Below are 26,168 nucleotides of genomic sequence, written 5' to 3'. Positions count from 1 at the left end.
CTATAGAGAAGAGATATAGTAAATGTATAGATAATACTTTTCCTCTCATGGAATATATTTGTATATTGTGGGCACAACAGAACAAGAGGGCAGGGGAAAGTGGGAAAGTGGGGAAGTGGGGAAGAGGCTAAACTTTAAGCAAACAAACAAAAGGAAATAACTAAAGGGGCACGTGAGGGCAATCTTAAGATAGGAAAATGGGAAAAGTCAACGAAAGAAAGTCGCAAACCTACAACCAAACACGCATTGTATGTATTTATGTATCTATCAATCAAGTAACTACCAACAGATAAACAGATCTATTTATTGTTATACTATGCCATAGTAATATTGGACTAAAGCGAGAATTTGTCCCGAGTTTCGGATCAGTTCGGATCGGTTTGGATGGTAAAATAGCTTAAGGAATTGTCAGGGAACACACAAAAGACAGACAGAAGGACAGAGAGATGGTGGAGCAGGAGCGGTGTACTCTTGGAGAGCAATAAGTATGTCTATATACACCTAATATACAAGTAAATATATACATATACATATACATATACATATATCTATTTTTTTGTTTCCGAGAGGACAACTGTTTGTTGGTTTTGGATGTTAACAATAAATAAATAAATAAACTAATAATGAAACCAAAACTGCACACACACACATGCATACATATACCTCTATCTGTGTGTATATGTATATGTACGAGTAATATGATCGATTGTATTTTCCATAGTTCAAATTGAAATAAACAAAGCAAAAGCTAAACAATAAACAATAAACAAACCAATAATAACATAATTGCAATAATCATTTCCCCTGGTCCGAGGCTGGATGGGATGGACTATTATTAGCCACTGATACTGATACCCCCAAACCTGACCCCCACCACCAGCCACAGTCCCACAGTGTCGCTCCCTGTGCGCGTCACATGGTCGTGGGACAGGCAGACGGCTGAGCTATTTGCATGAAATTTGCCTATTTTTAGACTAAATATTTGCGATTTATTTCAGACTACAAGTACGGGCTGAAGATGGAGCGATTGAGCGATTGAGCGATCATCCGAGCTGACTTTCAGGGCGGGGGGTTCAGTTTCAGTTTCAGTTGTGCCGCCGTGGCTTTATGCTCAGCCTGACCCCGTTGCCACTCTTCATTACCAGCTCGGCCAGCGGGATGGGCTGGTGCTCCTTGTCGGGCATAAACTGATAGCTGCGCAGGAGGCTGGACAGGCTGCACTTGAGCTCCAGCATGGCGAACTTTTGACCTGAATAAAGCAACCAGAAAGTAGACAAGGAGCGATCATTGGATCTGGGGATGTGGATCTCACCTATGCAGTTCCGTGGACCCGCACTGAAGGCGGCAAAGGCAAAGGGATGCATCTGCTTCTCGTTCAGATAGAAGCGATCGGGATCAAAGCGCTCCGGATCCGGAAAGTTGACGGGATCGCGATGCAGCATGTAGATCAGACAATTGATCGAGGCCCCCTTGGGCACGGTGTGCTTGCCCACCTGCATGTCCTCGAGCACCTGGCGCGAGAAGAACGGCACGGAGGGATACAGTCTCAGTGTCTCCTTGATGATCGCCTCCAGGTAGGGCATGGACTCCTTTTCGCGACCCTCGAGATCGCGCGCCTCCTCGTAGGCACGCTGCTGCACCTCCGCGTGCTTGGAGAGCAGGCTCAGAGCGAAGGCTATGGCCGAGCTGGTGGTGTCGTGGCCCTCGAACATGAAAGTGTCCACCTCCTCACGTATGTCGACATCGCTCAGCTCGGCGCCGCCCTCCAGCTGGGTGAGCAGCAGCATGTCGAGGAACGCCAGGCGTCTCTTGCCGCCCACATCGTTCTCCTCAGTCTCAGCCTCATCCTCGTTCTGCTTTTGCTGCTCCCGCTCCTTGAGCAGCTGCTCCCGCCGCAGTCGAATCACACGATTGGTCTCGTCATGCAGCACTCGCAGGGCGCCGTCGCGCTCCTTCCCCATCTCGGTGTACTTGAAGAATATGTTGAGGCGCTGCCAGAAGGAAAAGCTCTGCTTGTGCATCACCCGGCAGATGCTGGTGGCAGGGGAAAGGGATCCCCGAATGAGATGAAGCCACAAGCACATGGTCGATGGTACTCACGTCTGGACAGCCTTCACGTACTCGGAGTCACTCTGCAGCTGGGCATGCTTCTTGATGCCCATGGCCGTCTCGCAGATGGCATCCAGGGCGAAGAGCGTGATGTAGGGGTAAATGTCGAAGGCCTCGCCATTGGCACGCTCCTTCAGGCGGCTCACCAGTATGCGGCAGTTCTCCTCCATCGGCTCCTTGAACTCGCTGAGGATGCGAAAGTGGAAGCCGGGCGTGAGGAGCTTACGGCGCCGGTGCCACGACTCGCCGCCATTCGTGAGCAGTCCCTTGCCCAGCCAGGGCTCGAGGAGTCTGTAGTTGCGCGACTTGTAGAGCAGCGCGTTGTTGCCCAGCATCTGTCGGACATCCTCGGGGTCGCTGAACATCACCATCAGATCCTTGCCGAACCAGATGCGAAACACAGGCCCATGGCGCTCTCGCAGCTCCTTCAGCCAGTTCAGGATCTCTGCGCAAGGAGTTTAAGGATAAGCCAGAGCTCTCGTAGTAGCTCTCAGGACTCACTCACCTCCCTTCTTCACATTGGCTATCAGCTCGGCCACACTTGGTCCTGGCAGGGTCTTGGCGAACCGCTGCAGCCTCAGAAAGTTGAGAATCTGCGGCAGGTAGCGCAGGAACAGTGCCCAGAAGGCAAATGCCACCAACGCCCACGTATTCATGTCGTTTCTTCACTCAACTCTGACTCGCCAACTCTGAAGTTGCAACAAGAACACAGCACAGCAACAAAAAGGAAAAGAAAATATAAATAATTGTGTACAAGTTTTGGCTTGTTCTTCGGAGCAGCTGGCGTACTGCTCGGCAATCGATCTCGTTTGCAACTAATTCAGAACTAAAGAAAATATTACTTTGCTCGCAGTTGTGTCTCAGCGCAGACCCCAACCCAGACCCAATCTGGCATCGGCACTCACGATTTGGTCAGCACTCTGGATGCCCTCCCTCCGCTTATCGCACATCTGCCGCGGAAGTGGTGTCCGTGGGGTTAGCAAAATACGAGCGGAAGTTTTCCTAGACCCAATTTCGGCTAGGAAGATGATGCATCCAAGGTTGGTACATGCTGCTCCCAGAGAGATTTAATCTATGTGAAGAATGGGGTGAACATCAGCACAGCTTTGACGCAAACGGCAACTGCAGACTGAAAGCTTGCTGAAAGCTTCCATGGAACGGTAGTGCAGCGCTGAGTGCAATGATTATTCGCCCATGCCCGACCCAGGTGTAGGTAACTGGAACCGTTTGTCAAACTGGGAACCTCAATGATGCAGCACCCCAGCAGAGACGCACACTCTGTCGCTGTGGCTGCCTGCTAACATTGCAGAGATCGGGCGGCTGCATTGCCAGGCCCCAAAAACGAGTTGTGCGACAGCAGCAGCAACAAACAACAACAAAAACAGCAACCAGATTGACGTTGACCCACATATAAACATGTGCATCACATACAAATAATATGCACACACACATAAAACATAAGCATGTGAATATGTATGTATGTATGTTTGCATGGCATGTAGAAACGAACATCCATCGTCTGCGGCTGAGCTTGTTCTTCAAATGCATTCGTCACTGACTTGGTGGGACTGAGACAACAAATTATGCACACATGTACATACATATGTATGTACATACATGTATTTATGTGTGCATGTTTGCATGTATTCCTATTAGATACGTATGCAAATTGCAGTCATCTGATTAGGCTCAAATCTTATTGAAATGCAAGCAGTATTACCTCTGGCACACACACACTCGCACAAGTAGCTGACTGCTTGGTTGTGTGTTTTTTCTATCTTATCGACCCAGTAAAGCATTCGTCTCAAAGTTCATATTTTTGTTGCGTTTTATTAGATGGGGAAGCTCAATGGGCAATCTCAATGGGACGACTACTTATGCATGGCTGAAAATGTAATTGATTTTGCGACCCTTTTGGCACATTCAGGTTTCAAGTTTCAGTTCAAGTTTCCAATAGCTGTAATTGAAGCACCTTATCAGCCACTGCAACAACAACTGTCGCGATTCAAGATCATTGCAGATAAGAGTCAAGCAGATGATGGTCGTATAATCATTCGTAATACGTTTATGTGCGTACGTACGTACACATGTACATATGTATGTACATGCCTCGCAAGGTCGTTTGGTCTTATTGCTCGTATTACACTACACTTATAAAACGATCTAGTTGACTGCTGTTCCAGGGAACCGTGCTTGCCCATACGCACACCCACAACAACATATTTCTGCAGCTGTCTGTCCAAAGTCCAGCTCCAGCTCCAGCTCCACAAGTAGACACAGGCCAGCCGACTTCTATGCCATCATTACACACCATAACAAGCCAAGTAACGGGACTTGGAACCCTACGCTGTGGGTTTTTGCGAGCGTCCAAAAAAAGCACTCGAGTACTTGCATGGACATGCATACATACATATGTATGCATGTACATAAGTGTGCCGCAATATGCGAAAAGCTTCCTCGCGCAAGTGCTTCTTGCTTCTTGCTTTCTCCTCTGTTCTTTGAGTTCCTCTTGAATTTCTCTCTTGTCATACCTCAAGCAATCACATTGGACTTTAGTCTGTCGAATACTAATGCTACCCAATTGTGATACTCTGACGCTGCAGCAAAATGAACATAAAATCTACGGGTACATAAGTACAATGATCAGTAGCTACCAAAATATATTTGGCGAGCTGCAGTTCTCTAATAGAAATCGACTACAAATTAAAATATTTCAATAATAGATGCGTGATCTGATCCCATCATAGTGTAGTTCTATGCGATCGGTCCATCTGTTTGTTTGTGCTTACGTCTGGCTATCGAAAGTTGACTCAAGTCATTGACACATTTTTTCTTGTTCTTAATGGTGTTTATCAGAATAGGTTTTATTTAAATGATGGAAATTTGAATCCAAGCAAAACGGGAGGTAAAGCAAAGCTCAGTCTTAGAAATGCTAAAAGTATTCATTCCCGCTAGAAGAGTCCAAAGAGAAGTTCACTATTACTTGCCTCTGTTTATGGCTGCATCATCATCAATGTTAATTTGTACTTTTTGTGAAATATTGTTCCCATATTTACTCTCCTGTGCTCATCATCAGTATTTTGAGTGTCATTCTGCTCTCTGTTAATCCTTTGCAGAAAGGAATTAAAGAATCAACTCTGCAGATGGCTGAGAATCGAGCTAACGAACGTTCGGAGAGCGGAGACATTTGTTTTGTATTCAAAATCGAATGTGTAAACGGCAGCGGCAGCACACATTTGAAGCAACAAGTCGGTCAATATTTGTCCATAAATAATGACGCCGCACATTCTTCGGACTCTCTTGTTGTTTTTTTGCGAGTTTCTGTTTCTGGACTCTACTCCGGTTGGTTGGATTCTCTGCGTGTGTCTGTCTGTCCCCCACCCACCCGACAATGCCGTGTAAGGGCGCCAGCCAGAATCTTCTACAAAATGCCCGAACAGGTTCTGGCATCGAGCGAAAGGTGACTTAAGAACTTTCAGATCTTTGGGTTGGGATGAGGGTAGGAAGCAGAGAGGGAGAGGGGGGGGAGAGGTGTGTTTTATAAGGTTGCATTTGTGGGGCTTGTTTTTGGATTGTGAAATTGTGCCGTCCTCAGCAGTTTGCTCCGCCTCATGGTGCTGCTGCTGGTGCTGGTGCTGCTGCTTGGCATGCCAAGGCTGGACCGAGCTCTGCTGACAGTCGGTAAATTTGGCAATCAGATTGGCCAAGTTCTGTCGACTGCCTGCATTCAATTATGGCAAAAATGTGAGGCCAATCAGCCAGCGGGTGTTCAGGGTGACGTTGATCCAATCTAAGGGTGACACAGCCGATTGGCTGCTGATATGGATTTGGATATGGATACGACCATCACCTGTCGGCCAGGCGGGCACGTCCGAATGCGCAATCCCACGACAGGTATTTGGATCGTTTACGTTTTCGATTTGGCTGCCTTTTGGCTCTCTCAACCGAGTTGTAAGCCGCAGCCCAACTCGATCTTGACCTGCAACGGTAGCTGGCTTTTCCGACAAATTGTCTTCCAGGAAATTCACCTGAGATAAGTACTGCACATCATTTAGCTTTCGGAGAAGCCATTGGAGCACTTTTGTCATTGGGGTTTGAGACTCCATTGCATCTCAACGGAAATCGGAAGCTCCACCTTGGACTAATTGGCATCGGAGCTGCCATGGGTATTTAAAACTGACGAAGTAATTGAATCTTGGTAGGAATATTGGCTTATGTGGGGTATCCAGTGCACCTCCAGTTCTCATTTCCCATTGGAATGGGCACCGAGCTAACCTGATCCAAGTAGCAACTGACACGATGCTTAGCATCGAGATAACGAAGATCACCTTGGCCTTGGACTGATTCGCATGGAAGGTAGAGCTGCGGCATATTAAATGGTACAGAAAACTGCAAAAACAGAACAGAAATCAACGGTTTGGCCAACTGACAGAGAAATATAAACTTTGTTAACTAATAAGCTGCAGGTGAGTTCCGAGCCAGGGGAGAAGTCAATCGAAAACTGGCACAATATATTCCAACAATCTTTATCCTAATCTATGGAGCAGATTCAAGTAATGCCCATAAAAAGATGTGCGATCAGGACGGACTTCCCCTACGTTTCATTGTGAAATAATCAATTGAAAGTGTTTTTTTGATCAGTATTGAATGTAATACTTTAGTACTCGTACTACTCTGGTACTACTCCAGTACCTCGTACTCGTATGTGTGAGCAGAGGAAGCTGAGTACAAGGGCGTGGCTGTCGTTGGGCTTCAGTAGCTGCTGCTGTTTGAACTGCTTAGACTCGAGCCGAGCGGCCGAGCGGCTGAGCGGCTGATCGACTGTCTAGCAACCTTTGGCACATGACGACGAATCGTGGACCCTCCTCGGGCACGCCTCAATGCGTCGATCAGTTCCGGGCACAGACACAAGACGCCAGCCACGGGGTGGGGGTTTTCAATTGAAATCACTTTGTAGGCAGATATGTAGGTGCGAAGTTTGTTTTGGGTATCCGTGTCCAGCCATCCATCTATGTGTAGTAGGTGCAGCCCCCCCTAAGGGTACGTATATGTATAGGTACGTACGTCCAACTACTCAATTAAGTTTATGCAAATCGCGAGTTAAAGCATCACCTAGAGCTTCCCCCAATTAATCTACGTCCGTCCGAAGCTAGTTATTCGATTTGGCAAACAGCTTTTGGGCGGTTTGTTTTCGCTTGGAATTTCGGATAACAATACTCGCAGCGTATCACTTGCCGCTGCTGCTCCGCGTCTCCTCCAATGTAAACACACAGAAATCTTTGTCTGGCCCATGCCTCATATTTATAGCTCGACTTGGCTCGTCTTGGCCTTGAACCTGTGCCGGGGGGGTGGGGGCCGGACGAGTCGTAGTTGGAGTCATCATCTTTATGGCTTGAATTACTCAGCTAAACAGACAGACAGCCAGGGGGCCCAGTGCCAAAGCGTGTCCAGAGCGACACACGCTGGAAGATCCGGAAGACTGGCTTACACTACTGAGACGCACTGTATTATGGCCAGGCATGGACATCGCTTGGACTTGGATGTGAGTGAGGCGTTAAATATTCGAGCATAAACTGTTTTTACGGCATTTAAATTGCTGCCGTGCCTTGCCTTGCCTCTCCCAGCTCTTCTTCCGATTCCACCGCCTCCCCCCGTCGCTTCGGTTGTTTGCTGTTCATTATTTGTTCTTGTTAGAGCTTGTACAATGTACAATACACATGTACATACATGAACACACTTATGAACATTATACGCGTATTTCTAGCAGCAGAATAAAAACGTCTCCACTGACTTCCTCGTTCTTTGGCCAAGCTTTTACGATGCATCCGGACAGCATTGAAAATGTAAATGGTGTCGGAACACATTGTCTTTGTGGACTAAGTATGCCTCAGTACTTCCCTAACCAGAATTGAGGCAACAACTTCGATGCGACCTCCTCTTGAGGGGACACATTCCCCTTCAGCTATGTAAATACCTGACCTAACCCTAGCAGGAACCAATTTTGAGTCTGTTCGCTTCATGTGTGGAATATCTGAGAGGCAAAGATTAATATCTTTTGATAACCTTCACTATCCGTCCTTATCCGGCCATTGATCTTGATAGCCGGACCAAACGGTGACCACTCACCTGCACGCACCTGCCCCTAACTGGGCCCAGACCCTCGCAGAACTAAGTTCGATGGGTTTTTGCTTCGAAAGTTGTTTGCGGAATGTGGCAGCAGCATTAAGTTGTCTCTCTGCCTCCCCCCTCGGGGACGGACTGCCAATCTGTTAATCTGAGGATTGTGTACAGGTACGTACGAGTATTATGGGCATTATGGGATTTAATTGCTCACTAAATTTATTCAGGCAAATAAAGCACAAACAAAGCAACAAATTTAAGTCAGAATCCGAATACGAAAACGAATCTGAGTTGGAGTTGAAGTCGGGGACTGACTCTGTTGGATTCTTAATTTTAATTATATTTAATTACTCAGCGAGATTTAAATTTGAACTTTAGCATTAGTTCAACTCGTTAATGGGACAAAGAGCCATAAAGCAGGCAAATCTGGCTAACAACAATGAAAATAAATATAAATTAAGCAAAATAATGTGGGGATGTATTCCATCCGATTGCGATGGACTGTCGCTCGGTGTGGGATTGGGACTGGGACTGGGACTGGGAGTGGGACTGGCACTGGCACTTGCCTCAATGTGCATTAGCCAAGCTTCATTGCCCTTCAAATTGCAGGCACAAAACAACACAAAAACCACTTCTGCTGGCCATCATCATATGCATATCGCAACCAACACAGAGGCAGACGTTCCATGGTGGTGGCCAAGAAAGAGACCCACTTCCAGAAACAACAAGAAACTGTTTAAAATTCCACATACAAAACGTTGCAGCGCCAGCCAGCCCCCACGGAAAATGAAATTCGAATTGAAATCGAAATACAACGAAAATGCATGAAAGCTAAACTCGTCGCACCGACGCGTTGCATACCCTTGCACACTACACAAGAAGTCAAAGATATATACGGCAGGCACGTGAGGGTAGTGCCATCTCTAGCAATACGCATATGTAGGTCGCTCTCTGAGAGAGCGCATAATTTACTCTCTTCGCTGCACTTTCTCATACTCTGCCAGCGAGCGTGCAAACTTCGAAAGTAATTATTTGATTCTGTTTGAATACCTTCTGAAAGGGTATACAAATGGGTTACAACTTCGAAGGTCGATGATGGCAGGCGGCACCACACCAGGCAGTAGCAATGAAAACGAAACCGGCAGAGGCTTCAGTGCATATGAAATACAAACAAATACATGTAAACATAAACGGGACTCCCTCTCGCTCTCTCACACTCTCACTCTCTGCAATCCCAATCGAAATCAAATCATACGAAAGAGAAGAACTACGAGTATCAGCTGGTCACCCCTCCCTCAGCCGACACATCAAAAGCGAAACAAAAGACTTAAGGGAGACGAAAACTTGAACATAATTATGAGCATTGGCAGCGTCTGACAAAGTGCATGGGTGAGTGCATTGTCTTGAACGGAGAAGGGGGAGGGCACGATTAACCTATTGACACGCAGTCGGTGCAATATTTCGGCTTCCCACAGCCGCTGGACGGAGGGCCGACGGGTCAAGTGGGCTTTGATTGGATTGGAAACTCCAAATGGAAAATTTGTACACACACACAAACACAACCATAGAGATAATTTGTATACTTTTATCACTGATTTGAAGTGCCGAGACCAGGTTAAATCAATCTGTTGAGCTACCGCGCATAGATGGCACCGAGTTCGATTTACATAGGATTTTATGCAAGACGAGCCTCCCCTACCTCCCCCACACCGCTCGCTCGACGAACGTCGAGAAAGAAGATGCAAAAATGAAGAGCGCAGGTAGCGCTCACTAGCGTCACTTCCCTCTCCACAAACTTTTTGCTTTTCTGGAGCACCAGAATAAATCTGAATTGTTGTTATAGCTTCCTCCCGTTTGCTTCTGCATTGGAGTACTTTCAAAGTGGAGTTCATTATGTTGGTTAGCATAAATTCAAGATAACATACCAATTAATTGTTTCTTTCGCACTTTGTTCTTGAACTTCCGAACTGTTTATAGTTGAAACCATCAATGCGCTTTGCGCAACGCAAGAAGATTAAGCTCTGATCTGAAAGCTCTCATCTCCAAAGCAATGCAATTTGTTGTTGCAAAAGCCCTTCACTGCGTGGCCCCGTTATTTTAGTTATTTATTCTGTTATTGTCTCGTTTTCGATGTTACTCTTACTATCGCTAAACGATCGCCGGGAATCGCTTGAAAGATTCATGTACATATGTATTTACATATGTATGTACATATGTAATTACACGCGTTGAGCCCCTTAAGCTGCAAATGGAAATAAGGAAATTTTGATTTCGATATCGGCTGCAGTTCGAATGATGCACACGTACCATATTCTTCATGTTTTAACTAAGTTTTAATCGTTTCAATGTCTTACATGCATGACACACGTCATGCCGTGCCTTGCCTTGTCATGTCATCATCGTCATGGCTCAATGCTCCCCCACCAGCCGTGCTGTGAGTGTGGCCATCATCATCTCTTCCCTCCGACAGCTCAACCCCATAAGGTATGATCTTTGGTAACGCTGATCGCTGATCGCTGATCGCAGCTCATTGATCGCCGATACCCCCCAAATATCGTTGTTGCTACTCGCTGTTGCAGTCCGATTGGACAATTGTGTGGAAACAGCGCGGAAGGTCTCTTTGTTTTGGACGCTGGACCGGTTTGAGTGCACCACTTAATGCATTTGCATTCGGGCGATGACAAAAGGGGCTTGGGACATGATCCGCGCGGAGCTGCTGCCAAAGATTAGCCTCTGTTTGCTGTTGGTGGGGTATTCCCAGATTGTACCGCCACTTTTTGTGCCGCCTGCTGGCTGATGGCTGATGGGCAAACAAGAATTCTAACAGCGCCCCGCTAATGGCCTTTCGCGGAGGAACCGCGGGACCATGGAAGAGGAGCCCAAGACGAGCCCGACCGCAAGGCGGGGTGGGGAGTTTTGCATGAAATGCCAAAAAGCCAAGCCAACAACATTTGCAATTGGCAACGCGAACGTCAGACATTTTTGCCCAATTGCCACACTTGGCAGTCAGAGAGTCATCCAGTCAGCCAGAGAGTCATCCAGCCAGTCAGCTGAGCGGGCCGGACCAGGGGCCGGCTAATGTGGCAAGCTGCAGGTTGCAAGTTGAAAGTTGCAAGTGGTTCGTTGCCAACGCTTGTACGTTGGCTGTTGCCTCTTGAAAAATTGGCATGCAACATGCCACTTGGCGGCTCAGCTCGTGCTCTGCTCTTGCTCCAGCTGTTAATGAGAGTCGCCGTCCGAGCCGGCTGAGCGACGTTGGTTCCGCGGAACCAAAACTCGTTCAGATTGCGCCAGCCAGCCAGCTAGACTTGGCTAGAGCCGCCACAGTCAGAGCCAGCCAATTGCCACATTCTTCCTTTTGGCCACAAACGAAAGAGAATGGATATTTGGGCAAAGCAAATGCCTTCTAGTGCAGTCGCCTGCTGGGGTAGATCAGGCAGGTGACACGCGATACGCACAGAAATGACTCGCAATCCAAATCAAAGCGGAGAAAGACATCAAGCATCAGTAGGCCAATCGCTAATCTTTCTGAAGATATCAAAACTGAAACATTCCCTCGGGCCATAGGATCTCTGCCCTGCTCCTGGGTAGCAGCCGACTCGCAGCAGAGTCGCGGCTAACTCCGCTTTTAATTTGGCTATTTCCCGATGTAGTCTAGCCAAATATTTAGTGGCCAGTTTTGTTTGGTTTTGGTTTTGGTTTTGGTGCTCTGGTTCCGCTTGCAATTTGCGCCTGTTGCAAGAACCAGCCCCAGCTCCGGCTCTCTGACGCTGGCTGCGACTCCGATTTATGGCTAACCGTGCTGCAAATTGCTGTTCGGCTGCTCGGCCGTTGGGGTTGGGGTTGGGTAATTTGATATTGGCAACCAGGGGCTCACTTTCAATGGATTTGCGTCAGTTTTTTGTGTGTCTATTGCGAATTGTCTTTGGCAGGCACAACCAGGGGGGGGGAGTGGAAGTGCGAACTTACCGCCTGCCCATCTGATGGTCAGTAATCAAATGATTCTTTCACGCCTCATGGTCCCCATGCATGCATCCACCTCCATGGAACTTGTTTTCCTCTCTTTCCGTTTATGTTTCTGTTGTCATCAAAACGAGTTATTGGCCAACAACAGACAAACGCTGGCTGTAATTATATTTCCAAACTTTTTATCGTACGCCTGTTCCTCTAATGCGATTGATCAGCAAGAAATTGTTGCGACACAATCCCCCCCAACTATCCACCATCCAAAACCCATCCCCAGGCAGAACTCATCAGGGCCAACAGAGTTTCAGAGAGAGAGAGGGAAAGTTAATGCTGGAAGGTGTGTCATTAACCGAACAATCAGGATTGGATTCTGTTCGCTCCAATTGCCTTTCTGGTGTGTCATGCCGATTTGCTTAGTTCTTTGTATACAATCGATAAACAATATATTTACGAGTATTCCCGTAAACGAACAAAGATTCGGGTTCAAGTTTTGGGGCAATTTGTTGTTTATTATATTCAATATAAATACTGCAAATTGGGATTGCTGCATCTCATTTTTGTTTTTAATGTTTAATGTCTAGCCTATAAGCATTTGGTCGTAAAATGATGAAATTATTTGCTGCTTGCTGGGTTGGCAAGGGAACAATTCCCTCAGCTGGAACGCTGGAATCTGGAATGCTGCGATTTCTGCTGCGAAATAATAGATGAAGTGAGCTCACAGCTCACAGCTCACAGCTACATCACTTCCATGCGGTAAGGAAAGGGAAAGGAAAGCCACACGGCCTAGCGTTTGTGTCTGTTTTCTGGGGAAGCCCGCTGTCCGTATGGAGGTGAACGTGTGAGCGAGTGGAACAGCTGAGTGCCGAACCGAACCGAGCCGAACCTGCCTGCAAAAGCTTGGCCATGCCAGGCACGAATGTTCATGCAATCGATGCACAATTCTTGATCGGATCAGTATCAGTATCAGTACGGGAATGCAGAGCAGCCTCAGACTCAGACTCAGGCTCGGCTCGAAATTCGGTTTGCATTTGGTTTTGAAATTCGGTTTGCGGCTAAAATAGATACCCACACACACACACACACACACACACACGCACAGAGATACATTCACATGAACACTTTTAGCCAGCTGAGACTGCGGCAGAGACGGGAGCCGAGACTGCGACTGCGACTGCGGCTGCGGCTGAGACCGATGCCGGAGCTGGAGCTGGGGAGCTGCGCTGAGCGCTGAGCGCTGGCTAAACCCCCGAACCGAACCGCCGACGAACCTGAGCGGTCTTCGCATGCTTGGCGGCATTTGGACAATCAGTTGACGTTGAATGTTTCGTCTTGGCGGTCGCTTAATTTATCGCTGGCCCAAAAGTACACCCACGGAGATCCCAGATCCCACGAACACTCTGCTCTGAAGATTCTCTCCGGTCTATTCTTTCCCTTGGATAGATCGTTCGAACGTAATTTTGTTTTTTTGTGGTGTCACCATTATCTGTTTGCTGTGTCTGTGATTATGTGCCAGAGTGCCGAGAAGAAGTTCTAAGCGAAAGTTTGAAGCGATCAGCGATCAGCGATCCTCGACAGGATGATGCACCTGCCGCAACTGTTTCTGCTGCTGGCCCTGGGCCTGCGCCTGCCCAGCCACAGCCTGGCCCTGGATGGGCCGGGGGTGGTGCAGCCCACCTGCAGCCTGAAGGATAACTGCAATCTGGGCGACAATCTGCTGCGGCCAGCCACCGGCCACGGCTCGGAGGGCGGGGATGCCTCCGCGGACAAGCTGGAGAGCAAAATCGCCTCGATATTCGAGGACAAAGTGAACTACAGCCTCAAGCTGTTCGCGGACGACGCCGTGCTGGAGTACCAGGCGGGCAATCTCAGCGAGCTGCACACCAACTTTACGCTGCCCCAGCTGGAGACGAGGCAGCCCCGCGACAAAGACAGCCACGAACACGATGATGGGGATGATCAGGTGGAGGAGGATGAACGCGGTAAGTGGAGAAGTGGAGTGTCGTCGGCGTATCGATTACAGCTTTCTCACGCCTGCCCCACCGCCCACACACACGCACCGCGAATGGCCTTGGGCCATGGGTTTTTGTTCACCGATTTCTTTAATTGTAATGCAGAGTGGTGTGCCCCCTGCTTCTCCCCTCAAAACCAGTCCTTCCCTTTGGGATTTTGATTGTGACCCAAAGCGAAATGTTGCATAAGAGGCGCGTGCGTCAAATGAAATCAATTGCTCCGCAATCAACTTTTGGCCAGGTCTTGGCCGAGTGCGAGTGCGAGGGCGAGGGCTGTCCATGCTTTAATGGCCCAAAAGACCTCCGGTAATGGAACGCGCATCGAAGTGACAAAATGGACGTGACCCAGCCCCCTTTTTGTGTCGGCCAAGAACTGCTTCAATTGGCCAAATGCAAATTGGACTTTGAAGCGCACTGGCCATTTCCTGCTACAGTCAGAGTCAGAGTCAGAGTTGGAGTTGGAGTTGGAGTTGGAATACTCTTCGCAGTCCAGCAATAATATCTCTTATCTAATCCGATGTGTTTTTGCCAGTCGTTGCGCACTTATTCTTGTTAAAAGGTTTGGCCTTGTTGTTTCACTTTTTCACTTTTTATTTTCTGTTTAACGCTGCACAAACATCGGCGTATTATTTGCGGAACACATTAGGATGAGGATGAGCAAGTGGGGGAAGGCCCCTCCCCCCCTCCCCGTGCTCAGTGCCCGGTAACCGACTTAATTCTTGGAGCAAGTGTCAACGCCTGGGGGCGGCCAAATGTGTGAAGTCTCACGTAATAAAATCGTTTCCATGGGCCAATGATGTCACGTCGAGGACCAACCGAATGTAGTTTGATGGCTAATAAAAAGGCATGATGCAACGGAAGGCAGCTGCAAGTAGGGCAAGGAATCCACAGGGTGTACAGTAGAGTGCTTTACAGGATTTACCAATTGTTCCTTGGCAAGTGAAGGCATATTCCCTTTCCAGTCATTTCCACCATCAACCTCTCAACAGTGAGTGGCAAAGTGTCGTATGTCCCATTCCAATTCCATTCCATCCCAACCCTACCTAGCCCATTCCCATTCCCATTCCCCAAAGGCAACGCGACCAAGCCCAGGCCCAAGCCTAGGCCCAAGCCCAAGCCTAAGTGCTTTTTGCGCGCCCACTTTGCGGCTGGCTGACTTGTTTGTAATTGATCTTCGCTGTATTTGTCGCGCCTTCGCATCATCCATCCGACGCTTGACCAACCCCCAAGTACCGTTAAATGCCGCCGTAAAACTGAAAACTTGTTTCGACTCACCACGAAACATCCAAAGAGACATCTCGTTCAGAAACTCGCCATGCCATACGAATCATCATCAAAAATGATGCCAATCACTTGAATGCTGATGAAGAACCTCTTCAAGTGGAAGTTAAGATATGGCGAAAACCCATCGAGATATGGAAAAGAACTTCCAGCTGAAATCGAAACGGTGGCAAATTGCATTCCCCCCTCCCTGCACACACACACATGCACACTCCCCCCACAGACTGGGGACTGGGTTGAGCTGCCAATTTGCTTGGCAAATATTGAAATTTAGTTGCGCTCGACTGAGACCTGAGCCGGGCTCAGCTCAGGCTCAGGGGCTGTGTAAATATGCTCCACACAAAACACAGATCATCCGTCGGCGGGGGAGGGGCGTGAGGGTGACCGAAGTCGATCGTGATCGGGTTGCAGTAGCAGTAGCCGCAGTAGCAGCAGCAGCAGCAGCAGCAGCAGCAGAAGCCGCTCACGAGCTCAAATGTTTACGCTCGGAACTCGGAACAAACAATGAAAATGTTGCCGATGACAAATGTTGATCAATTTGTTTTCGATTGTTTTAGACAGGAAGGGAAGGTGTCGTGCCGTGTCTTGTCTTCTCTTTTCTGTCACAGCCTCTGCCTGCTTCTGAGAGCTGTGACACCATCAACCACAAAGCGTTCTTAAAATATCTGTAGTCAGGTTACATCGAACAGCTTAAGCACACTCAAACAGTTTTTGCACTCGAGGGAAAACAATGAGAGTTGCAATAGTATCATAAACATAAACATAAACCGAAACGATACGCTTATACATACATACATGTGTACATGCACACATGCCAGCCCCCTTCGAATTGGACTCCGCAAGAGACAGTTATCGCCCGTTGCCCGTGCGTATGTATGTGTGTGCGTATTTACATATGTACATATTTATGTACATTCTGGCCAGCTGTGGCGGCTCTGGCCAAAGCAGTTCCACTAACTAGAACAGTGTTGGGCAATCGGGCCAAGGATTGCGCATTGCATCGAAGGATTGTGCAATGCTCCACTTGTCCAGTTGGCAGCCAGCGACTGTCGGCAGTTAGCAGCTTACCCAAGTGGGTCACGCTCTCGAGAGTAAGCGAGAGAGAAACGGCAAACGCAGTTAATTAAGCCGCGTCCAACGATATTGGCCAGGTCCAATGTGCGATTCTTGGCTTACATAACATTCTGCTGCGGCGTCTATTTGGCCACTTAGCATGCATATCTTTCAGCCATTCATCATAATTGTGGGTTGGCATTCTCCGTATTAATTCACACACACATACATTTATGTGCATACATACATATTTACATACACATTTTCATGTTGGCGTTGAATTGTTTGTTGGGATACACTCTCTTGCTGCTGGTGGCCCGACTAACAGAATGTCGCAAACATTCTCTCTCTTCATTTATAGAGAGAGATAGAGAGCGAGAGGGAGAGTCACCCAATGAACCATTCCACGATTCCGCTTTAACTGGAATGTCTTTGCTTACATTCCAAGACATATTCGAAGAAACAGCTGAGGCTGTTGCTCCCTCTGCCTTCCCTGTAGCTTTAGTTTGGCAAATAAATCAATTAAAAATAAATTCAAAGGCATTCCTAGCTAGCTATTACACAGGTTACAAAATATCCCGTTCTGGAGATTTGATTTGTTTTGTTTTTCGGTATATCAATATCTGAAATCTCCGTAATTTGCCTTGCTAATGAGCGAAGGGAACAAACGAGTTGGAACTGATTCCCATCGCACACATCACACGACAATAGTTGCCACATTTCTATGCTGGAGGCAGATGGAGCCCGCGCCCGCGCCCGAGCCCGAGCCAGTGCCAGAGATTTGCACGATTGATTGGAGTGGAGTGCTGGGGCTGGGGCTGTGACTGGGCTGGGGCTCAGCTATCATAGAATTATCAATTCTTCCTTGTCCACTATTGGGCTGGATAGTTTTTCCAAATTTAGCCACGGGGATCAATCGCGTGTCGTTTCTCAATAGAATATGACGACAGGCCAGGCCGAAATTTCGCAGTCAGAGCTCGTCTGAGTTGACTCTGACGCATTTAAGCACTTTGGGGACTGCCCAGACGCCCATACATTCTCGCCCACCTCCGGACTCCTCCTCCTCCATCGAGTCAGAGATCTCTGAGACGTATCCAGGCAGCAAACGGATCCGATCCACTGATGGATCGTTCGCCCAGAACGCGCTCAGCATTCATAATGAGCGCTGGCCACATTGAACATTCGCCCAGCATAAAAATTTAAAATGTTAATAAGAACAAAGCCCGAAGCGCTGCCCCCGGCATGCTGATGATGGGAGAGCAGAGTCCAGCGCAGCCGGATACCGAGACTGGGCTTTTGTTTAAGGTCTTGGCATTGGCATTAAGCCTGGTTCTGTCCATCTCTCCTTGGAGATGCACCTCCACTTGCCATCCCATTGCTGTTGCTGTTGCTGTTGCTGTTGCTGGCGCCTCATTAGCCAATCGTTTCTATGCAATCTGCTCCAAGACCTGGAGCGGAACGCACAACCAAATCGATGCCCTCCCAGAATGGCTTGGGCACGCGCTCTGATTGACAGTATATGACTTCCTGTAGTGCCACGTGCCCAGTACCCAGTACCCAGTGCCCAGTGCCGAGCCTGACCTTGTCCAATTTTGTATTCTGACTGCAGAGCGTACAAGGAACGAGTGGAGTGGAACGACAGCAGCGCTTAAAAGCGAATAAAGATCCCTTCTATGATTCAAAACTTACCTTAAATGTGTTTCTAATCGAATATCGTAATATTTGTATCACTTCCAGCATATCTGCACAACATTGGGAAGCGCTTTTTGGCCATCACACAGCCATTCGATCCGGCCAGACATCCAGATGCTTCGACCCTGTGCCGCCGGCAGATGCGCCAGTACCTGGACGCCTTGGACAACTTTGATTTGTGGGCCCTGAAGAGTGAGTAAACACAGTAGAGATGGAGAGACATGCACGGGTTCTAGTTCTGCAAGTGGAGAGCCAATTGGGTGGGTCCGTTCGTTCGTTCGTTAGTTCGGCTCGAATTCGAGTCATTGCCAACTGGCCGGCCACAGGTGATGCCTCAGTCGCAGTCGCAGTCGGCATCGGCGTCGCTGCCTGCAACGGCAGTAAGAACGCCAGACGAGTCGACATGAATTGATAGACTCCAAAGTCAAATGCAACAAGCGAGCAAGAGATCTCAGCTGCAAGTGCAAGTGCATGCTCGTGCATGTGGCATTCAGCTAAAGTGAAGGCCAATCGACGAACTTTACCCACATTTGCTGGGGGCAGGCGGCAAGCAACAAGTGCATACATATGCATGTATGTATGCATATGCATGTGGCAGCCACCACAATGCCAACTGCAACAAAATTGCAAGCATCAACAACAATTCCATGCGAACTTGACACAAAAGACGGCAGAAACGCGGCAGCGACGTTGACCGACCGAACACAGCTGCTGGCAGCGACGCTTAGAACCAGAACGACGCGAGAGAGACGCAAACGAGTTGCGATCACAGTCAAGGTTACACATACACACAAAAATGCACGCAAGCACGCACACGAATTAGAGATGGCACCAACATACGTACAAGGACTGCCAACTCATGTCCTGGAGCTGCCTAAGAACTGCCCACTTTGTGCCATTCGTATGCTAATTTATTTCTATTTCTAACCTTCCCCAACTACACTCGAGCAGTGCACGATTCTAGCGGCAGATTAAACTCCGGAATACTGAATGGCAACATCAACCAGCCGGGCGACTTTGACCAGTGCCTGGGCATCCAGCAGCGGATGCACAGCGAGGACCCGCTCAGAGATGAGGAAACAGTCTTGCGGGGACAGTACTGCCTGGCCTATGCGCAGCCAGTGCTGCCGCACAAGTCCAAGCGTCTGCAGACCTTCTTCAAGCTGATCCAGTCGCATGGACCCTTCAAGAGCGAGTTTAACGATGTGAGTAGTTGGAAGATACGGGAAGGGAGAGCGCACTTAACCTACAAAACTACGTGCAAACGTACTTACATACATACATGCATGTGCATGTGTGTATGTATTCATGTAAAAGTTCGGTTTGATTAACATTATGCTGCTAATATTGGACTAGGCCGCAGTTCGACCATGAACTTGAAGGAGAAAGACGAAAATGCCAACAAAACGAATCGAATCGCGTCGAGTTGAGTCGAAGCAATCAAACACCGCTATAGATTGCCATAAAATGCAAATCCCAGCCGAGACGCCGATGCTCTACGCGGCCGGGGGGCACTGAACCCTACGACTCGACTTTCGTTTGGAATGATGTCACGCCGATCGGCGCCAATAAACAGGGATCGGTTAATTGAATTACTTTAAGTCCCGCGGATAACTAGTATTTGTTTATTATATTATAATTCAAAAACAAATATATGTATGTATGTACGAGTGTTCATACATATGTACATATGTAATTTTGCATGTTTATTACATTGAGACTCGTTCGAGCCGCTTTGTTGCGGTTCAACGGGCAATCGCTAATTGATTACTCTACCCCCCTGGTGTTTCCGTTGCAGCCCGGACATCGTGTGCCCCGCTACTCGCTTATCAACTGGGGACTGTGCGTGCCGTCCGGCTGCTCCGCCCGGGATGTGGAGTACACCGTGGCCGAGTACCTGAGCAACCAGACGGCAGCCACGGGCATCAGCTTCAATGTGCGCGTCGAGCCGCAGATGTGCCAGGTGCGCGATCAGCAGCCTTGGGACCGGAACACCACATGGGCCGTGCGCTTCTTTGTGCTCGTCCTGTCCGTGGCCATCCTCGCCACCATCTACGATCGCTCCACCAAAACGCAGCCGAAGCAAAGTAAGTGGAACTCGGGACACAGCAGAAGGCAACTCGAGCGAATTAACCCAAACAATTTATTGTAGATGCTTGGTGTACGGCGTTCTCGCTGGACAAGAATCTCCGATGGCTGTTCAGCACCAGCAGCGCCCCCGGCGACATTGAGGCGGTCCATGGCATTCGCTTCCTGAATGCCATCATGCTGATCTTCTCGCACAAGTCGATGGCGATGTTCTTCAACCCGTACAACAACCGCACGGCCATGTCCGAGAGTCTGGGCCAGCCGTGGACGGTGATCGGGCGCGCCGCCTCCCTCTACACGGACCCCTTCCTGCTCTTCAGCGGCATGCTCACATCCTACTCGCTGTTCGGCAGGCTCATGAAACGTCAGCCCATCCGCCTGAAGAACGAGTACATCAGCCGACTAATGCGGTAAGTCGGACAGGCCAACATATCCCTATCCCGGACTATCCCTAAGTAACTTGTGGATTCTTTGCAGCATTGTTCCGCCTCTGGCTGCGCTGATACTGTTCTGCACCTACGTGCTGCCGCTGTGGGGCTCGGGTCCGCAGTGGAACCTCGTGGTGGGCCACCATGCCGACATCTGCAAGAAGAACTGGTGGCGCAATCTGCTCTTCATCCACAACTACTTTGGCTTCAGCGAGATGTGCCTGACGCACACGCACCACCTGGGCATCGACACCGAGCTCTTTGCCGTGGCGCCCATCCTCATTCTGGGCCTCTGGCGCTGGCCACGTCGTGGCCTCTTCACACTGCTGCTGCTCTGCACAGTGGGAACGGCGGCCCGCTACTACACAACGATCGTGAACCAACTGTCCAACTATATTTACTTTGGCACCAAGTGAGTTTGGACTCTCCCCCGAAAGTGTCTGCAAATCCTGTAAAATCCCGAAATCCTGTAATCCACAGCATTCAGCGCCTGTTCCGCACTGCCGACTACATGTACTCCTTCCCGCCGCACCGCTCTACGGTCTACATCATGGGCATCCTGCTGGGCTACGTCCTGCGCAAGTATCAATCTGCCAAGCTGAGCAGCCTGCAGCTGCGTCTGGGATGGACTGCGGCCACGGTCTGTGTGCTGGCCTCGGTGCTGGGCCCCGCGCCCATGGGCGACATCAACTACGTCTACAACTCGACGCACGCGGCCATCTACGCGGCCTTCGCCCCGATTGCCTGGTGCCTGTTCTTCTCCTGGATCGTCTTTGTCTCGCACAATGGCTACACGAGTAAGCGAATGCCCCGACGCCAGCTGCCAGCTGCCAGCTCCCACTGAACAAACTGAACTGAACTGAATTTTGTGTTGCAGATAAACTGACGAGGCTGTTTGCCTGGCGCGGCTTCCAGGTGTCCACAAAGCTGTCGTATGCCATCTACCTGACGCAGTTCCCCGTCTTCTTCTACAACGTCGGCCGAAGGCGTCACATTCATCACTATTACAACTTTGTTTCGATCATTGTGAGTGGAGAGGGAGAGAGGGGAGATAATTGCTCGAGGAGCAGCTAATCAATTGGTTTGCTTTCAGCTCGACACCAACGAATTCATATCGATATTCCTGGCCTCTGTGGCCCTGACGGTGCTCTTCGATGCGCCCTTCCAGAACCTCAAGAAGCTGCTCATCAAGCGGCCCGCCCCCAGCTCCGCCAATGGCACCGCCAAGGTCAAGGCGCTGCCGGGAGCAGCAGTAGCAGAACAGTCGGGGATAGCGAACACGCCCACAGCTACGCCGCCCAGCACTGCCCTCCATCCGCACCCACACTCCGAATAGTCTGGAAACAAACATTCATAGCTGTAAATTGTAAATGTCCCTTTTTAGCATTTAGTGGCAATACGTTTAGATATTCTACCCCACCCCCAGACCCACTCTCCCTCCGCATAACCACGCCCAAGCGCATACCGTCCACCGTCCATTCCCAACCCATCATACGGCTCCCACACGCGACACCGATTCCCCCCGCCCTTAGTCATAGTGGAACGCTTTATACATTGTAAATTCTACTATTAGTCAAATCGAGCGACGAATAAGAAACGTTTCGTAGTCATAAACCAATCAATCACTGCTTCTTGTACGATATTATCTTGCTTCCATAAACCGGGTCCACGCAGTGGTCAGCGCACTGGACAGCTACGGGCTCCATCCCAGACTGCGGCTGTGGGACCCTTGTTTCTTAGATTACTTACTTACGTTACCTTAAGCGAGGTCGAATGTCAGCTTTTTTTTATATTCTAATTTAATGAATAAAATGTATTAATATGTTGAAACTATCGTGGACCAGAACACTGTCCCAGGTATGTGTGCCTGTCCTGTACCCCTAAGTATCAATCAATACGTAATCCGATCCTCATGCTATTAGTCTTCTGATGGAAGTAGATGCAAACGTAGGTCATGGTACTACTGATACTGGTACGCTTTGGCTCTGCACTCCGAAACTCATTCCTTAGCACAGCTCCAGTGATAAGTCAGGTCGCTAAACAGTTAAACCAGTCGCATGTCTCACACACAGCACATACGAATGAACTATGCCCAGTGAATGGAGAAACCCCAAGAGACAATGAACGTCTTGTGGCCAACCTTTTGCTTAAAGCTAGAACATCCAGGCCCCATAACTAAGAAGGCAATCTGGAAGCAATACAATTATGCATCGATGTCCAGCAGCGTTTAATGTGGGAACTGCTACCACTTTGGTATTGGCATCAAACAAACCAAAAATTTCCACCGAATAACGATTCAGCGTCGTTCCTTTTGTCTCTATATATTGTGCCGGATGTTACAAATGATTATGAACGCGTTTCCAATCCGCAGGCAGGGCTCCCTTCGGTGGTGGAGCTGCATGGCGGGACTGGAACTGACGCCCAGACGGCAGATCGGGACTGCAACAGGCGACAAAACCACCGGAATGTATGCGGCATCATCTTTTGCTTGCTTTCACGTTAAAAAAAAAGTGGCGTAAAAAAAATAAGCACATTTCTGTACCAACTCGTGGTCTCACTGTGGCTGCGGAGTCTCCCTTTTGAGGGCGGGCACATTGTTCACACAATTCAACGAAAAAAAATAAGCACAAAATTCACTTAACCAAATAACGTTCATTTATTAGCTGAAAAAAAGCTTTGCTTCCCCAAGCGGGAAGAAGCTTCTCGAAGCCAAAATCCGGCTTAAGGCTGATTTTCTACAGCAAATGAAGGTTGTTTTCTTTTGTGTTGTTGTTTTGTTGCTGCTGCGATGATGCTGTCCGTACTGGCCAAGGAATAAACCGCTGTGGCTTATTTGCCGGACTGGGTGGCCTTCTTGGGCTTGGCCTGGGTGCCCTCGCGGAATCCATTGCGGAAGCGACGACGGACAACCTTCAAGTGGCTCATGCGGCCAGTGCCGGTGGTCTTCCTCCTCTTGGCCTTAACGGACCAGTTGTCTGCATGGAGAGAAACAAGAAAAAGTTAGTATCGAGTCAATTCCAGCTAAACAACAGCTAAATGGGAATATACTTACACGAACGCAACTTGGCGGCTGGGTAGCCGCACTGGGCGCAAGTCGACTTCTGGATGTGGTACGAGGAACGTCCACAACGACGGCACAAAGTGTGCGTCTTGTTATGGCGTTTACCAAAGCTGGAGGTTCCCTTCGTCTGTAAAGGCAAAAAGTTTATTAGTATTGAATCCGTAGATCAAACGATCGATATGAACAAAAATAAAATCGCCAGGTTTGTTGTTTTTGTGGAATTGAGCCCTTTTGGCAGGCGGTGTGCGACAAATGCAGTTCAATTCACATTTATTAACTCCTTCACATATAAAAAACAATTTTTTTAACACAAAATGTTCACTGATGTCACAATAATTTAGCGATTTTATTTTGGTCCAACACAGAAATTTCATTTACCATCTTGTGTGGCGAATGGCGAAAAAAGAAAGAGACGCGGCTGTCACCTGTCAGAAGGTGGCGTGCTGGCAGAGTTGCATTTGACAGATGGGCATTAGTGTGACCGAGGATTTACCGATATTCATATAAAAAATATACAGAAAAATACCGCTTAAAATCATATTCTAACATTTGTATATTAAAAGCAATTATAAAAGCTAGTTTGGACACTCAGCACCACCACTCAGCCCTAATTGTATTCGATTGAATAATCAATTCTTTACAATTTACTCTTTTATTAGGAATCCTTTCTATTAAATTGTACACACAAAATTGTACATAGTAACTACAGGGTAATTACACATTTGCTACATTATGGTAGACTATTTCCATTAATAAATATTACAATTTTGTTTAAATGCTGCTTTTTGTAGCCTATGAAATTATGACTTGTTCTTAGACTGACATTTTTGTTACCTAGAACTACCATGAACTGCTAAATTCGTTGGAATTGCAAATAAATATGGAAAATAAGTTAATCTATTGGCATTCATTGGAACCAGATGACAAATATTTTATCAACCACCTCTTTCCCTACCATCAAGGAAATTTGTTAATTTCCTTTTCTTAAAATTACCTAACAAGTTTTGAAGGTTACCTTTTTCGAAATGACCCGCCGGGAAATTGGTGTGACAACAAAAGCCGGTCCGGTTCCGTTCTACTGGACTCATTTTTGCGTTTCAACCAGCTGTGCACAACAGCGTACTGTTGAGCGCAAATGCGCCTAACAGCACAGTCGTACTGTTAACATACATATATCGATAGGGGCCGACTATATCAACATGGTGTGCTGACAGTAGATTGACATTTCACTCAAACCACAAATTATTTAACTTGAAAAAACTGCTGACTTTTTTTATTTTTATTTGCGAAATCATTTTCTTTCCGAAATGCATTTTCCCACTTGATTGATTTGGAGAGTTTCCATCGAAAGTCGAGCACTATTCATTTACCCTGTCAGATCCTCCTCCTGCTGTGGAGGATTCGCCGACGCAATTTTGATACGATTTGATTAATTTAGATGCGTACTTGAAATACTTATTGATACTTCACTTCAAGAATGCCTGCGAGGGACGGCTGTCCATTCTAGTCGTAGAGACTGCTGCAGAGACTCCATTGGGTGATCAGAGGGATTGGGTTGAGAACAATTAGCACTTACCATTTTTGCAATTCGAAAATACATAAACTTCACAAAGCAATGTAAGCGGGATTCGAGATTTGAGATGAGCTACACCTGGAGGTGGACCATCAGCTTGGAGGTGTTTGAAAGTCGGACAATTGATGTACTTACTGTACCAAGGCAGCTCTCCCGGCATGGACGGCATCACAGGTGCCATTTGCAAGGCAGTGTGGCGTGCCATCCCTCAGCAAATGACTGCGTTGTACACCCGCTGCCTGGAGACAGGATATTTCCCTGCGGAATGGAAGCACCCTAGGGTGGTTCCACTCTTGAAGGGGCCCGATAAGGACAGGACGGACCCTGCTTCATATCGGGGTATATGTCTATTGCCAGTGCTGGGAAAAGTACTAGAGGGAATCATGGTGAATCGTCTGAAGGACACCATACCGGATGGCTGCAGATGGCAATTTGGATTTCGCGAAGGACGCTGTGTGGAGGATGCTTGGAAGCACGTCGTGAGCACGGTTTCAGCCAGTCGGGCGAAATACGTGCTCGGAATCTTCGTGGATTTCAAGGGAGCCTTCGACAACGTTGAGTGGAATGCTGCGCTACGTCGTCTCCTAGAGCTGGGCTGCCGTGAAGCAAGCTTGTGGCGAAGCTTCTTCTCCGGCCGGAGTGCGAGCATTGTCAGCAGGCATGGAGTAGCCACTGTTCCGGTGACAAGAGGTTGCCCACAGGGGTCCATAAGTGGTCCATTCATATGGAACATCTTGATGGACGTGCTGCTCCAGCGCTTGGAGCCATATGGCGCGCTCAGCGCGTAT

General features: G+C 48.3%; 3 protein-coding genes across 5 annotated transcripts; 1 reads left to right on the top strand and 2 right to left on the bottom strand.

The window, feature by feature from the left end:
• Nucleotides 1-624: 624 nt before the first annotated feature.
• LOC117903597 (probable cytochrome P450 4s3) lies at nt 625-21,604 on the bottom strand. Of its 3 annotated transcripts, none has more exons than XM_034815838.1 (5): nt 21,593-21,604; nt 2,615-2,784; nt 2,101-2,554; nt 1,313-2,034; nt 625-1,249 (listed from the first exon to the last, which is right to left on the bottom strand). In XM_034815838.1, the coding sequence occupies exons 2-5, from the start codon at nt 2,763-2,765 to the stop codon at nt 1,086-1,088; spliced, it is 1,491 nt and encodes a 496-aa protein (XP_034671729.1). In that variant the 5' UTR covers nt 2,766-2,784; nt 21,593-21,604; the 3' UTR covers nt 625-1,085. The 3 variants fall into 3 exon arrangements, with proteins under 3 accessions (XP_034671729.1, XP_034671727.1, XP_034671728.1); XM_034815836.1 differs by lacking the exon at nt 21,593-21,604 and adding an exon at nt 10,155-10,276 and having other exon boundaries at nt 2,615-2,798; XM_034815837.1 differs by lacking the exon at nt 21,593-21,604 and having other exon boundaries at nt 2,615-2,915.
• LOC117903596 lies at nt 13,502-22,576 on the top strand. Its single transcript, XM_034815835.1, has 9 exons — nt 13,502-14,174; nt 18,276-18,422; nt 19,182-19,435; nt 20,029-20,317; nt 20,383-20,728; nt 20,796-21,158; nt 21,227-21,543; nt 21,624-21,772; nt 21,840-22,576. The coding sequence occupies exons 1-9, from the start codon at nt 13,772-13,774 to the stop codon at nt 22,080-22,082; spliced, it is 2,511 nt and encodes an 836-aa protein (XP_034671726.1). The 5' UTR covers nt 13,502-13,771; the 3' UTR covers nt 22,083-22,576.
• An 802-nt stretch (nt 22,577-23,378) lies between these two features.
• Nucleotides 23,379-24,284, bottom strand: LOC117903601 (probable 60S ribosomal protein L37-A). Its single transcript, XM_034815842.1, has 4 exons — nt 24,186-24,284; nt 23,799-23,934; nt 23,559-23,721; nt 23,379-23,478 (listed from the first exon to the last, which is right to left on the bottom strand). Exons 1-3 carry the CDS (start codon nt 24,186-24,188, stop codon nt 23,576-23,578), a joined length of 285 nt encoding a protein of 94 aa, XP_034671733.1. The 5' UTR covers nt 24,189-24,284; the 3' UTR covers nt 23,379-23,478; nt 23,559-23,575.
• Nucleotides 24,285-26,168: the final 1,884 nt, after the last annotated feature.

Source organism: Drosophila subobscura, chromosome A, assembly GCF_008121235.1.
Source record: "Drosophila subobscura isolate 14011-0131.10 chromosome A, UCBerk_Dsub_1.0, whole genome shotgun sequence".
Lineage (NCBI taxonomy): Eukaryota > Metazoa > Arthropoda > Insecta > Diptera > Drosophilidae > Drosophila > Drosophila subobscura.
This window is presented reverse-complemented; position numbering and strand designations above follow the sequence as displayed.

Bases quoted from the DNA above. Each gene is read 5' to 3' on its own strand.
- LOC117903601 (XM_034815842.1), bottom strand. The intron at 23,722-23,798 runs GTAAGTATATTC...CTCTCCATGCAG, and splicing joins AGCCGCCAAGTTGCGTTCGT to ACAACTGGTCCGTTAAGGCC.
- LOC117903597 (XM_034815838.1), bottom strand. From the start codon at position 2,765: ATGAATACGTGGGCGTTGGTGGCATTTGCCTTCTGGGCACTGTTCCTG. The intron at 2,035-2,100 runs GTGAGTACCATC...CCCTGCCACCAG, and splicing joins TACGTGAAGGCTGTCCAGAC to CATCTGCCGGGTGATGCACA. The intron at 1,250-1,312 runs GTGAGATCCACA...TGCTTTATTCAG, and splicing joins GGGTCCACGGAACTGCATAG to GTCAAAAGTTCGCCATGCTG.
- LOC117903596 (XM_034815835.1), top strand. From the start codon at position 13,772: ATGATGCACCTGCCGCAACTGTTTCTGCTGCTGGCCCTGGGCCTGCGC. The intron at 14,175-18,275 runs GTAAGTGGAGAA...TATCACTTCCAG, and splicing joins GGTGGAGGAGGATGAACGCG to CATATCTGCACAACATTGGG. The intron at 21,544-21,623 runs GTAAGCGAATGC...TTTGTGTTGCAG, and splicing joins CTCGCACAATGGCTACACGA to ATAAACTGACGAGGCTGTTT.